Below are 14,851 nucleotides of genomic sequence, written 5' to 3'. Positions count from 1 at the left end.
ATATTGACCCCCAAAATGGATACATTAAGGACTATGTTTTTTTGGGAATCCATTAATAAGAGTATACATATCTCACCATAGTCATCTAATGCGAGTGCCAAGCGCTTGCTGATTTTGTTAGAATTACTTCTAAATACATGAAGCAATATTTGAAGTCCTTGCAATCATGATCATCATCCGCATCTCACTAATCAAATACTGCGAGCGCGAAGCGCGAGCTGAAACTTTAGAAAATTCAGACATGAAGGGGGCATTCTAAGGCTTGTTTGTAGGAATTCACTAAGACCCTCCGTATTTCACTAACCAAATGATGCGAGCGCGAAGCGCGAGCTGAAAATTTTTGATGTTCAGATCAGAAAAATTTACATTTTAGGGACTGATTTTAGGAGTTCATGAAGAGCGGAAATCTCACCAATCCACTAATTGGAACGCTAGCACGGACAGGAAATGTTTTGTAAGACCTTAAAATAGGGCAATCACGAAAAAGAAGAATATGTCACTACATAAAACAATAATAACTCGAATTGCGAGGAAATATATTTGTTGTATATTGATTTGAAAACGGGAGGTTTTAGAACAACAGGATTATGTATCTCGTTAAACAGTCTATGCGAGAACCAGGAACATAGAAGACACGATAAAGCAAAATAATGTTTCATAAAGTTATGACTAAATGCTTCTTATGTCATAAAACATAATGTAATATAACATCATAATGAACAATAATTTCTTCTTTCCCCACTACGTTTCTCTTCCTTTTTCCCTCTTTTTCTCCTTTTCCCCGTTTTTTTTTGAGGGGGGGGGGCGGCAGACGATTGGGGGGGGGCACGTGCCCCCCATGCCCCCCGTAGTTACGCCACTGGTCGTATCAAGAAATTAATATGCATTTGAAATAGGTACTATATACTTCCAATTCATAATTATGTAACTTTTGTAAGACTGAACCGCAAACTTTGATGTATTTATTTTGTTTATGCCGTATTGTATTTAAATTTTGGTCAGATGTAAATAATTGGTTGAATTTTTACAATATAAGCTCCCACAAATGAACAAATAATGATAAAGGCCTATGTTCTGGTTTTTCAAGCAACATCTTCTTTCAAAATTAATACAATAATTTTATTTGATAAATATTTCGATATTGCTTCATTAAAAATGGAGGGCTTTTACCAATTTTGAACTAAATTGAGACTTGCTTTTAGTTATTATTATTTTTTTTACAATTATTCATCTTCATTTTGCCGATTTTTAAAAATTACTTGGATGTATTAAAGTACACAATAATATTGATATTGTTATATAATTTTTGTTTCCTTAAAGCGATATTTAAAAAGAAAAAAAATCGCCTCGAAGTTTTCATTCTCCATTCCTATGTTTCAATATCAACAGGGCCGTCGCCAGGGGGGGTGCGGAGGGTGCGAACGCACCCCCTTCAGAACCTAAAAAAAAAAATTAAAAAAAAAAAAAAAAAAAAACCGGAGGGGGGGGGTGACATCTAGCAATGGTAAGCCAGTATCCTTCACAGACACCGAAACTGCATTGAGGAACAATAGGCATGTTGACCAGTATGTACTTTCTATATCCATTCTGGCCGGCGGGCTATATAACTGCATGAAATTGAGTTAATAAGTTGTTTTTTGTGTTTTTGTGTTTTTTTTTTCATAAAAAGCACCCCCCCTAGAAAAAAGCTGGTGACGGCCCTGTATCAATAAACATTTTTTTCTTTGTTTTTTTTTATAGAAAACGCCCGAGAAAACGACATTTCATATTATGAGGAAACTATTCTCTTTCGCTTGATACTTTTTGCCCAGATTTAACAAGGATAGCATCGTTCGTTTTAAGCCGTCGATCGTGATTTTTTTTTCCTCGCGAGTGCTGGCAATATCTAATGGAAGTGACAGTCATGGGTGTCGATCGGTATTCTTGGTTGGGGGGATGATTGACACAAATGTTCTTGTGGATGGGGATATTTCAACATTGCCCCCACTAAAATCACAAGTTAGGACATTATGGAGTGGTTGATATGCATGGTGTTCTTGGAAATTCCTTCATTGTTGTGGTGTACTATACTTGTATAATTTTTTTTTGAAAATTCAATTTGTGTTACAAGTAAGCCTATTCTAAACTCCTACCGAGAAAAAAATGACAAAAATTGACTGGACCATGTACATAGTGATCTGTTTATTGAGCATGATGTATACACAGGGGCGTCGATCCATTTTTCAGATGGGGGGGGCAAAATTATGAATCAACGTTCCAAAGGCGCTCGATCACAAAAAACGAACAAACTCATGCACCCACACACCCCACACACATAGGCCTAATATATATACATATATATATATACATATATATATATATATATATATATTATATATATATATATATATATATATATATATGAGAAAGAAGAGACACAAATCTCACCTTCACCAACAATGCGAGCGCGAAGAAAACAGGAAAAATGCGGGAAAAATGTACCTGTTTAGGTTTGTTTGTAGTAACTCATGAGCCTGGAGGGTCGATACATGTATCTCACTAGAGAGCGAGCTGAAATGTCTTTATATTCTGACCTGAAAGCTTGATATTCTAAGCATTTTTGGTACCAATGATTAAGATGCGTATCTAGAAGAACAATAGATGCGAGCGCGAGCTGAAAATTTTGATATTTTGATCTGGAAAAAAGGACACTTTAATGGAAGATATATATCCAACAAAAGATTATTGCAAAATCAAAGTTCTTTTGAGGTTTAGAATTGAAAACGGGACATTATATTCACCTATATAATCATGAAAAGTATGGGTTTTTGGTACATGATGCGAGCGCGAAGCGCGAGCTAAAAAATTTTATATTCCAATCTGAAAAGCAGACATTTTGAGCACGATTTTAAAACAAAATCGAGTTGGTATCTCAATCTCGCTTGCTGATTTCAGTGTAGCATTACAATCTTATTTTATTTTTTAGTTGCACATGCGGAATTATGGGGGGGGGGGGCAAAACGATATGTTTGCCCCCAATATTTTCATTGGTGGGGCGATCGCCCCCTGCCCCACCACCCAGGATCGACGCCTCTATGTATACAACTTCTCTCTTAAATCTAACCTGACTGGCAATATCTTTATTCTTCTTAATGCATGATGATAAAAATGCAGATTCGGACTAATTAAGACTAGCACAAATTACAACCTGTGTGGTTTCTCGTGCGCCATCGGGTTTACCGTCATTCCTTTATTTATCTTGCCACCCTTTTACTCCCGTTTATTTTCCCACCCTTTTGAATTAATGATTTATTTAAATTAATGTATTCACCACTGGTGGGATGGAACACCCTATCAACAAAAGTTGATTTTCGTTGGGGTCCTTTTATGTCATGTGTTAAAAAATATCAGATACATAAACATTTCATTCTTTTTCATCTTGAACCTCCACCCATCTGTTTAATAGTCCTGAAAAATAATGTTTTTATTTAATAACAATATACACAAATTGCGAGGGAAACAAACTGATTGATGGCATACTATAATCATCATGATCAAACTTTTCATCGTCATTATTATAATTTTTCTACCCTAAATTATTGGGGGGAGATAATACAGGCCATCCCCCCAGTTGAAATATTGGGGGGTATATCCCCCCATCCCCCCCGTGATCGACACACATGGTGACAGTGACCCCCCCCCCCCCCGGCTATTTTTACAATATTTTTCTTGTCAGGTTGAAATTCCCCTTTAAAAATTAAGCTAACGTGTTACTAGCGCTATATAGCTCGCGATCGTGCGACGCCCCATGCTGGCAAAACATAGAAGCAACATCCATGCGCTATATTGCCCCGGCGCGCGCGCGCCCGCCCGCAAATACATTCGCTTACGTGGAAAGATGGCTGCTTTCTGCCGTAAATTACGGCATATCCTCTTTTTCGTACTTTTAAACATAATTTGTGGTGGAGCAGATTTGCCAGACAAGGTCCTCTGTGTAGATTCGAAGTGCAGAGGTGAGTTTTGAAGCATTAGATCTTCTATGTAACCAATGATCGATTAGAAACTAAATAGGTTTTTTGTGCTAAAGTAAAGACAGCTGACCCGGCCGTATTACGTGAAGCGGGCGGGAGTTCCCTGCCTGGCCTGGTTAACCGGCCGAGGCGATGCACCCAGACCCAGTCAGTCGGCAAGCCCCTGTGTTAATGAGCAAATGGGCAAGATTTATCCATAGAGATGTATACTAACTACGCTAGAGTGCGGACTCGCCATAGGCGTGGTACTTAACGTCTGTGATTGCGCGGAGCGTGGCCGTGGTCGGATAGACCAACCAACTTGCCCCACTGCCTCCTTAATTTATTTGAAGCATGATGGAAGATGACTAAATTAGAAGATAGACCTGGAAGCTCGACTGCTAATTCAGCATTCTTCCAGTATTTTCGGCCTCGGTAAGGTAAAAGCTTCGGTCTCTGTTATGTTGGTTGTTCAGCTGAACTCCGTCTCCGTTGGCTTCACTCACTAAATACAGAGACCGAAGTTCTAGCGCGATCTGTACAGGGGACTCAATTGCCATATATGTTTATGTACTTAAGATCGGACAAAATGGGGAAGTGAATTTGCGTGACAGCCGATGTAAGTCACTGTTTTTGTTCCTTTTAACTTGATTTTTCTCAGTTTTTTGGCAATTAATGCCAAGAGGGAATATTAATTTGCATTTTTGTCGCAATAATTGTCAATTTTTTTATTCATTAAAGACAAAATTGAAGAGCCCCGACGGGGGGATTTTGCATTGCAAGTCCCCTAATGGTGGCTGCACGATAGCGAGCCGTCTGTGTACGAGGAGAAATAAAAAAAAATGTTAAAAAACTCGAAACAGACGGCTGCCAGCTGTCTAGGTCGGCCATTGCTCGGTAGGTCTAGATTTGCAAAGTACCCGGATGCAGACATAGCTCGTACGTTGTAATAACGCTGTGAAAAAGGGATGCCGTCTCCAGCCTTGATCTTGAAGAAAAAAACACAACCTCATTACAATTGAAAAATATGAATGACTAATTGCATCTCACTGAACTATTATAGTGATTACATGGGGATTATGCTATTAATTTGTCAGTAATACCTGATTTCTCGGGATGAAATTCTCCTTAATAATTTGCATTTACCTGTCCGTTCATAGGCCTATTATAGATAACACTAAATAACAATATTGATAATATCACATCAAATAGATAAAAATAAAACATACAACGTACATTTATATACAGTTTGACAATTAATTCAAAAGACATGCAGTGAATTAGCCCATCTTCTCTGGATTTCCCTAACTTTAGCTGCATCGTCCTTTTCCCACATTTCCTTCATTCAAGTCTTTTGATTCCATCAAAGTCAAATTAGATACGTTTAGAATGACAAACAAAACTGAAGATGCAAAATGCGTATTTATCTGTTAATAATTATGCAATGTTTTGAAATCGGCTGTGAGTAATACGTGTGATGAAAAAGATATTGGCCCTAAAATGACCAATTTTGAGGATAACCAGAGGATGGACACGGAGTGAAATAAGGGTGAAGAGTAAGAAATAAAGCTATTTTTCTTTCTCTTCATATTTTTTCTATATTTTTTACAATAAACCACCATTTGATCCCACCTTTGTCACTCGGTGTATATTGAGTCGCATAATGCAGACGAGACTGCCAGAGGCATTCCACTTATTTTGTCTTGCCATAAAACCTCTTGAATAAGAAAGTACTCACAGCATTGTCTGGCAATTCATTGATGACATCATATTCCTGGAGACTTGCATGTACCATTATCATAAATGAAAATCATATTTTGCTTCGTTTTTCTTTCAGCTCCTATATCTAAAGTACAGACGGTGTTCAGTTATAATGCTCCAGACCCCCACTACTTGTCTTTTAAGCAGTTTGAAGTTATTCAAGTATTTGCCAAGGATGCAGACAAATCTGGCTTTTGGACAGGAGAGGTAAGGTTTTCATATTAATTTCAGACTACATTATTAACATTTTATTTTGTAGAATGTATAAATGCTCATAACCAAATGTTACAATAATTATTCATTTTTATTGAAGTGCAATAATAAATTTAGAAAAAATATTTAAAGGACAAGTCCACCTCAACAAAAAGTTGATGTGAATAAAAAGAGAAAAATCCAAATCGTCAAAATCGGATGTAAAATAAGAAAGTTATGACATTTTGATTTTTTGCTTAATTTCACAAAATTTATATGCACATCCTGGTTGGTATGCAAATGAGGAGACTGATGATGTCATCACTCACTATTTCTTTTGTATTTTATTATACATGTATGAAATGTTCTTATTTTCTCCTCATTGTCAAATGAAACAGCAATTAATTCCTCCCTGAACATGTGGAATTAGCATTTTTGTAATACTATATGGTTCAGTCAAGTTGGTTCTTAATGTAAAATATGTAAAAAAAAATGAAATATTGTAGAATTCAAACAAAAAACGAAAGAAATAGTGAGTGAAGGACATCATCGACTGTCTAATATGCATGTCATTTAATTGTGCATATATGGGCTATTCCACGGTTACTCACGTTACATTTGGAGACACCTTGACTCATACTTGGACCTGTAACTCCATTATTATTGATAGGAACTAAACATCTTCTTATCACAACAAAGTACACAGTCTGACTATCCTTTGTATAAAAACAAAACTTGGGAAATTTTATTATGCTCCTGGCAAATCTTTGGAATGTGTCGGTTACTCACGTTACATGATTTGGACATGCATTAAATGAAAAGTCGACATAAGTGAAAAGTCTCCTCATGCAAGGCTTTTATGAAAGTTGATTATATCCATTTCAAAGAAGTATATTAGGGAGACAAACTTTGTATATAATTAAAAAAAATAAAGAACACATGGTTTTTACTTGGGGTGCAGATAATGTGGTTACTCACGTTACGGTTACTCACGTTACATTTTGTCCATGTATGGTTAACAACACAAATGTCATTAAAAATTCAATAATGTGTGTAAAATTCATTGCTAGGAACATCAAAAAGATATTTTATACCAAAAATTGGAACAATTGGAGCTTTATTAGGGTGTAGGAGGGAAAGTATGATTTCGCTTACTAATTATGCATAAATTAGCATAATCGCTTAGTACCAATTTGCATGAAATAAATTACTGTATAGTATTGTAGATTGTCCAAGACAACCTGCACGCAAATTTTCGGCGTGATCGTGCGGCCAATGGCCGAGATCTCAAGAAGGGCCTGGGAGGCCCCCACCCCCCCCCCGGGCCATATCAACTCCCAAAATACCCCGGTCTAGATAGGGTTACAGGTATAAAGGGCATTCAATGTGTTGTTCGAACACTCTTCGAACACTCGGAAGTTTGGTTAATCAAAACCAAGCCTTACTAATGCACTCTCGCATTGTGAATACTTCTACTAATATTCATTTTTTTGTGTGATTGTATGACTACTGATATTTTGATGAACAAAGAGTCACATCAAAGATGTGTACCCTCATTTTGCTTTTGATTAATCAAAAATAACTTCACAACTCACCATGAGACTTAAAACTTGACATCCCACAGAAAATGTTACCTAACTGAATAATTTTTACTGGTTACTCACATTACATGATGGTTACTCACATTACAAAGTTACTCACGTTACAGTTTTTCTTCATCATTTTTATAAAAAAATTGTACTTTTGAATGATTTTGATAGTCATCACTGTGTCAAAGATTGTTTGAAGGAAGAGAATTTAAAATCCCACCAATTAACTGTGAAGAATTTTTCTCTCAGAAAACAAAGTCATTTTTTTCGGTTACTCACGTTACATCACCTCAACAGGTTGCAATATTCAGTTTTGAATGAGTACTACAAATTTACTTGAAAAGCTGTTGTGTATTTTAAGTAATTTGACCCTTCTAAACTTCAGAAATATATAAAGTGGTATGTTGTTGCAATAACAAAATGGTAATAAGGCATATTTCATTTTTCACTATTTTTCTTGTATTTTGGTACAAAATAGAAGACACAACTTTTGACCATTTTTTTCCAAAGTATACATATGAAAATAAACTTTTTATTTCTTGTTCCTGAAACTATCATGTATGAAGGACTTAAAGTATTAAAAAATTCAAGAAAATATTGAATTTGAATTTTTAAGCTCATGTCCACCAACCTGTGGAATTGCCCATATCACTGTTTTGAAAAATAAAACTTTAAAATGTCATAACTTTCTTATTTTACATCCGATTTTGATGAAATTTTCAGTGTTATTCTCATTTGATTTTTTTCTATTTATTAAAATTTACATTTTTCTGGGGTGGACTTGACCTTTGAAAGATTCTTACGACTTCAGGGAAAAGTGAAAATAAAGGCTAATTCTTTTACAACAGTAATATGTTCAACACATGCAGTATGAAAATGAGGGAACTGATGACATCACCCATTTCCTATTTATTTTGTATTTTATTTATGAAATATGAAACAGGAGATATATTTACCTCTTTAGAATACTTTGTAATATTAATTTTAAAAAATGGTTTGATTCCTGTGTTAACACATAGAATATCCATTACTGTAATCATGTTGTGAATCAATTAAGAACTTCTTTATTGTCAAATATTTATATAGTCTATATTTCATGTAATGAAATACAATAGAATAGTATGTTTGTTTGTATTTTCTTGTTATAGCTGCTTATGAAACCTGGGAATATTGGTCTCTTCAACAAAGATCATGTGAAAGAGTTAGTTGTATTCAACAAAAGTCCTGCCCAACATGTTGACATTGTGGTATGTAAACAGATTTCTGTTCATTGACATACTTGTCAAACTCTGATTTGGAGACAGTTTATTTGCATTTAAACTTGTATATAAACTTGTGGAACTGCACATTGTCAGATGAAAATGAAATGGGGGGGGGGGTAAGTTAGAATGAAAAAGAGTGGAAAGAGAAGCAATTTATTTGTTCCATCAAATTTACTCAATTTTTCTATGACAATCCTCAAATTATCAAAACAATTCCTGTGATATTGAAATTCTGTTGCGTGATTTGGATTGATTTAGAAGATTTGGGAATTTTCATCAGAAGACGAAACCATTGTAAAAAAAACTTGACATTGAAATAATTACTTTTGGGAAGCTCGTGTTGGAGGGCCATACATGCCCATTTTTTCACATCTCTGAATTTTGATTGCCCTGTAGATGTAAGGTATGTCTTAGGTATCAATTTTAACATCCTTTTACCTTGAATGACTCATATCTTTTTTGAAAGATAAAGTTACATTTAATAAATACAGAACATTAGCTGTGCTGAAAAACATTTAAATAGAGTCTTTGGTGTACCAGAAAGAACATTACAAGCCATTAACAACTCCCATCTCAGAACACCTTCTGGACCACTATTTTACAAGTTTCAAGTTCTTGAAAAATTTTGATATTTACAATTTGCAACTACATGTAGCATATGTTTAAGCGCAAATATTTTAAGTTGACTCAAAATGTCCATTCATATTCAACAAGAAAAGCTAGTGATTTAGATTAACCTATAAAAGTTATTAAACTATGAATCTTCTAGAAAAATCTTTAAAATATGCTGGAGTTATGTTATGGAACAAAATACCTAAAGAAAGAAAAACAGTTGTAAAAATACCTTCTTGATGCCTGTGAATAAATTAAAATATGAGGAACTGCCTTATCACCCACCCACATATAAGTGCATTCTCTAGAGCTTCTATGATTAATATGATTATATTATGGTTTTGGGAGCTAAGTCTTAGAAAGGCAATTGTCCTGTGCTGGCTCCCCCATATTCTCATTTATTCTCTCTTGTAAATGTATTTCATTTTTTTGTATCTTTATTTGTATACAGTATATTTTTTCTATTTGAATTATATATTTTTAATGAGTATTTGAAATAAAGTCAATCATATCTTTAGAAATATGCCACAATCATCTACAACCATTTTGGAATAGATATTTTATGCTATTCTGTCTCTGTTTCATGCCCTGGTGCTCCAAAAATGATTTTTACTTGTATCTTTCAAAAGATAAGATAATAATGATATTGATTATAGGGTCATTCCATCTGGATTCACCCAGTGGTTGCACCCGACTGTCTCAGAATTTGTTGTAAATTGGTACACATAAAATTCATCATGGCCCACGCACAAAACAAAAAAAATAAGTCAAATCGGTCCGTCGGTTCTCGCGCTACGGCCTGCCCTTTTCTCCTTGTTTTGACAAAAATGGGCGTGACCTTCAACTTTCAATGGCCATTGCGTCGTAACGTGTTGACCAATTTTCACGAAACTGGTACCAATTTAAAGGAAATTCAGAGAGGAATCCAAAACATGCATCAAATAATGTATTGGAGCGATTTATAAGGTCGTGACCCTTGACCTTTACTTTGACCTTGAATTTGACCCCCGGACAAATAATTTTTTAACTTGATTCTCGTGTATGTTAATTATTTGTATGATTGACAATATGTTAAAACCAATGATGATATTTTATTTCTTCACCTTTTAAAACTCTTCCAAAGATACCATGAAATTTCACTCTAGTCCCACATACTGATATTCATGTTAGTAAAGTGTTCACCAGTTACATGATTTCTTCCAATCTTAAGTCACAGAATGCAAACACCTGAAAAGAAATTAAGCACCATCAGTTCACAAATGAAACATTAAACATTTATGCTCATGAATAGGTATCTGTTTAGGCATTTTGATGTTCAGCAATATATATCATATATATATATTATGGGAGCCTTAAATAAGCATATACTCAACAATTTGATGATAAAAGTAAACACTACTAACAAGAATATATATATATGTGATATATATTGCTGAACTATAATGATGATAATAATTAAGTTCAAGTCGCACAGTTGACATATATATAAAGTCAGCATTAATAGAAAGCAATGACCTTATCAAACATAGACCCAATCTAAAGATAGATATTAAGGTTGAAAATAAAGAATAAAGTAGTGGATTCAGTAACAAATGTCTGAAAATATTTGTGGAATGTTGAATTAAAAAAATATATCAACAAATCATTGTATGAAATTGTATCATTCAATAAGTTACTTGTATATATTGTTGTGTTGTTATTCTTTTATTTTTCTCCTCTATTTGCTTAAAGGATGTCTTTGACAATAGAGGAATACCACATAGGTTAGGAGATAAAACACCCTCTGAACCTACGGCAGAGGAAACAGAACATCTTGAAATAAAAGAAGATAATGGAACAGATGATGGGCAGTACCTGAGAGGCCAGGAGCAGGGCCAGGAGCATAGTGGGGGAGAACAGGACCTAAGCCATGATAATCCATACCAGACCAAGGAGCAGAATGGATTGGTACCGGATCAGGACCATGATACAGCACAGCAGGGACAGGAGCAGAGTGAAGGAGAAAAGGTCCAAGAGCAGTTAGAATCAGAACAGATCCAGGAACAGGAACAGAGCAGAGAAGCCCAGAACCAAGTACAGGATCAGACCCATAATGAATCAGAACAGGAAGGACAACAAAGCAGGGAAGAGCAGGTCCAGGGGGAGAGTGGAAAACTGGACCAGGACCTGGACCAGGACCACATAGAACAAGAACAGGAACAGGACCAAGAGATGAATGCACCAGGTAGGTTTAAATTTGTGGCAGTTCAACAACATAGCAAGGAGGCAGCTGAATTAGTGAGCAATCATATCAAAGTTGGTGATGGACCAACTAATGAAATTGGTGATGGTTTATCTAATAACATTCATAGAACTGGAAGATATGGAATCAAATTTGAACAAAATGCCAAAGAGCTGGTTGATGAAAAATCAGTGGATAATTTTCGAAATGAAAGAAGAGATATTGAAAATAGAGAAAATAAGCTAAGAATGGTTGTGCAAAGTGAATCATTGATCATAGGACATGAAATAAATGGAAATGGACTTGATGTGAATAAAGCAATTCAAGGAACTGTGTCTCAACAGGATAGTCTGGATATAAATAAATCAGATGCAAAACCTAACTTACAAGCAGATATTTTCCCCACCCAAAGTGATGATTATTCTCAGTATCAGTTTGATAAAGCAAGTTCCGATAATGACAAACATCAAGATTTATCTTTGAAGGAATCAGATATTGTTAATGTACATCTATCAAAAGAAAGCTTTGATTTTACAGAACATAGGCCCAATCCAAAGATAGATATTCAGCTTGAAAATACTGAATTGTTTCAAAGAGATAAGGCTACACCATCTGAAACATACATTCCTCATGATACAGGGAACTTAGGGAATGAACAAGAAGAAATTGAAGATTATGATGATTATGGTAAGGAGAAAGAAGATGATGGTGTGGTGTTTTTCCATCGGGAATATGATGAACAAGAGGAGGAGGATTTTCTTGATGAAATCTTGGAGGCTAGGGGCATCGAAGACAAACGTATCGAGGAAGAAAAGAACAAGCCCAAAAAAAGAAATGCAAAGGTTGCTTCCCATGGAGAGGACCTGGATAAGGGTGACTTAGAGGAAGTTGAGAAGAGCCACTACGACGGTCCTGTCAAGAACGAACCTTCTGAAGAAAGGATGAGCGTCATCCACAAAGTTCAGCAACTGATTTTCGATACGGAGAAGCAGGAGAGAGTCATCAAGGAACTGACTGAGAAGGATCCCCCAGGAGGTCCCGAGAGGGGTGATATTATGGGTGTGGAAGAAGCAGCTTATTATCAGGAAATAGAGAGGGCTATGGAAGAAGAAGAACAAATAGACTTGGACAAGGTTCTGTTTGAGAGTAGAAGGGAGCAGATGAATGACCATGTAGTTGCTGAAGCCATGGTTGAAGAAACACAAGAAGAAATAACGGTCTTAGCTGATGAGAATGAAGAAGAATTTGATAAGGAAGAAATTGAAGAAAAAGATGATGGTGATGATAATGAGGAGGAGGATGAGGAGGAGGAGGAAGAAGAAGAGGAGGAGGAGGAAGAAGAAGAGGGAGAAGAGGATTGGCTGAGTATACAAGATGGAGAAAATGAAGAGACAAGTCAAGATAAGAAGAATGAAGATTTAGAATATACCAATATGATAGATCAAACCATCCTACCTGATGAAACCTTGACATTTAATGATAAGGAAGACATTGAAAAGGAGGAATTTATTCAGGAAGACGAGGGACTTGACAGTGATGGTTTGGATAATGGAGATGAAGGGGTATTAGGTTTAGTGGAAAATGATGAAATTGAAGAATGGATAATTCATATGGATCAGAATGTAAGAGAAGGATTGGACCACCAAGGGGAATTTGATGAAAATTCTATGGAAGAAAGAGAGATGGAGGCCGTCCAGCCATCTATGACCCTTGACCCTGAAGGAGATGTGGAACACATTGACAGCGACACTGCTTTTCAGAATATAATGATCTTCGGTAAGTTGGATGGAAAAGTGCACAATGCCGCTATAATCAAACTGCATACAAGCTGCATGTGTCTCCTCACACTACTCCATTCATATTGCCTAACCTTGGACTTATCTCAACCCCATTACACCAACTAAATTGCCAAACTAATACATGTATTATCAATGTAATTATCTGGTAAGCAATGTAAATATCTCTGAATTTTTGACAATATCCCTTTCAACAATACATTGATTTATTGATGAAATACTTTGTCATTGCATTTGTATTGATTTGAATGAGTGGGAAATACATTTCTTAACACTCATACATATTACATAATATGCAATAACAATTATTTTTATCTCAAATGTTAAACATTATGATGCAGTAGTGTACTCGGGGGGGGGGGGGGTTACAGGGGTTCAACCCCCCTAAATTTGTTTAAACCTTTTGTACACAGGGAGGTGGTTTTAGGGGTTTAAATCCCCCCTAATTTTTTTGGAAACCATTTCTTTTTTTGCTTGTCATTTTTTTTAGTCAGAAATGACCTCTAATTTTAATGAAAACTTTTTTTTTGCTCGTCAACTTTTCATTCAGCTTGAACCCACCCCCTTTAGAAAATCCTGCGTATGCTACTGCTATGATGTGAATGTATATGATAGCAATTGCTATCAAGTATTCTTGAATTCAAATATAATTTTTCCTTGTATTCTAAATCATGATTGATACATCTGAATAAAATTATGAACACTCAACAGTTCACAATACCGAATTAAATGAAAACCCCAAAAGCAATGTACATGTATACACATATGTATATGTTCATTATTAATTTCATTGTAAAATATTATGTTATACTTGTTGAATGTGCTTTGTGTGTACTGAACTAATCTACTGCAACTGTATGAATTGATGTCGATCATGTGTGCATTTTGTTCTTTTGTTTTGTCCAAGTATAAGTAATTGATATTCATGCAATTTGCTTTTGATTGGTAAGATTTAAGTTTGCCTGTTATTTTGTTGCTGCTAATACTAATTTTTATTTATTGCTTTGTTTTGTTTCTTTTTATTTTGTCTTTCATGCTTGTCATTTTGTTTTGTGGATGTTCCTGTTTGTTTAATGTGTATGCTTCATCTTCATGTAAATATATACTGCATGCTGTTACAAGTAGATTCTGTAAAACAATTAGAATCAATCGAATTGAAAAGTCAAAATAATGAAAATGAGGCAAAGGATAATACTGTAAATGTAGAAATAGACACTTCTAGCAATAACATAAATATTGAAAATATAAATAAATTTCAACGAGATGTAGACTGCCTTTGGTTCTATCCACTTCTGGTCTATCAAAAGAAATATCCTGTTTGCCCCATCAGCCACCAGATGATAGAGTTTATAGACACAGATAAATCAATCGAGTACATTTCTAGCCATGTGTTACTTGATAAACACATCAATACGAAAGACATTGATTA

General features: G+C 35.3%; 1 protein-coding gene across 4 annotated transcripts in view; it reads left to right on the top strand.

Moving 5' to 3' along the window:
* Nucleotides 1-3,821: 3,821 nt before the first annotated feature.
* The window catches only part of LOC121418597 (transport and Golgi organization protein 1 homolog), a 42,101-nt gene continuing 31,071 nt past the window's right edge, over nt 3,822-14,851 (top strand). For 2 of the 4 annotated variants that reach the window (XM_041612554.1, XM_041612553.1), the window contains exons 1-4: nt 3,822-3,992; nt 5,827-5,957; nt 8,680-8,778; nt 11,137-13,402. In XM_041612554.1, the coding sequence (XP_041468488.1) occupies nt 3,878-3,992; nt 5,827-5,957; nt 8,680-8,778; nt 11,137-13,402 (2,611 nt within the window). In that variant the 5' untranslated portion in view covers nt 3,822-3,877. The remainder of the gene's footprint in view (nt 3,993-5,826; nt 5,958-8,679; nt 8,779-11,136; nt 13,403-14,851) is intronic. The other 2 variants (XM_041612555.1, XM_041612556.1) reach the window with 2 other exon arrangements.

The sequence above is a fragment of the Lytechinus variegatus genome, chromosome 7 (genome assembly GCF_018143015.1).
Source record: "Lytechinus variegatus isolate NC3 chromosome 7, Lvar_3.0, whole genome shotgun sequence".
In the NCBI taxonomy this organism is placed as follows: Eukaryota; Metazoa; Echinodermata; class Echinoidea; order Temnopleuroida; family Toxopneustidae; genus Lytechinus; species Lytechinus variegatus.
The sequence above is the reverse complement of the archived record's forward strand: the minus strand, read 5'-3'. Positions and strand labels throughout refer to the sequence as shown.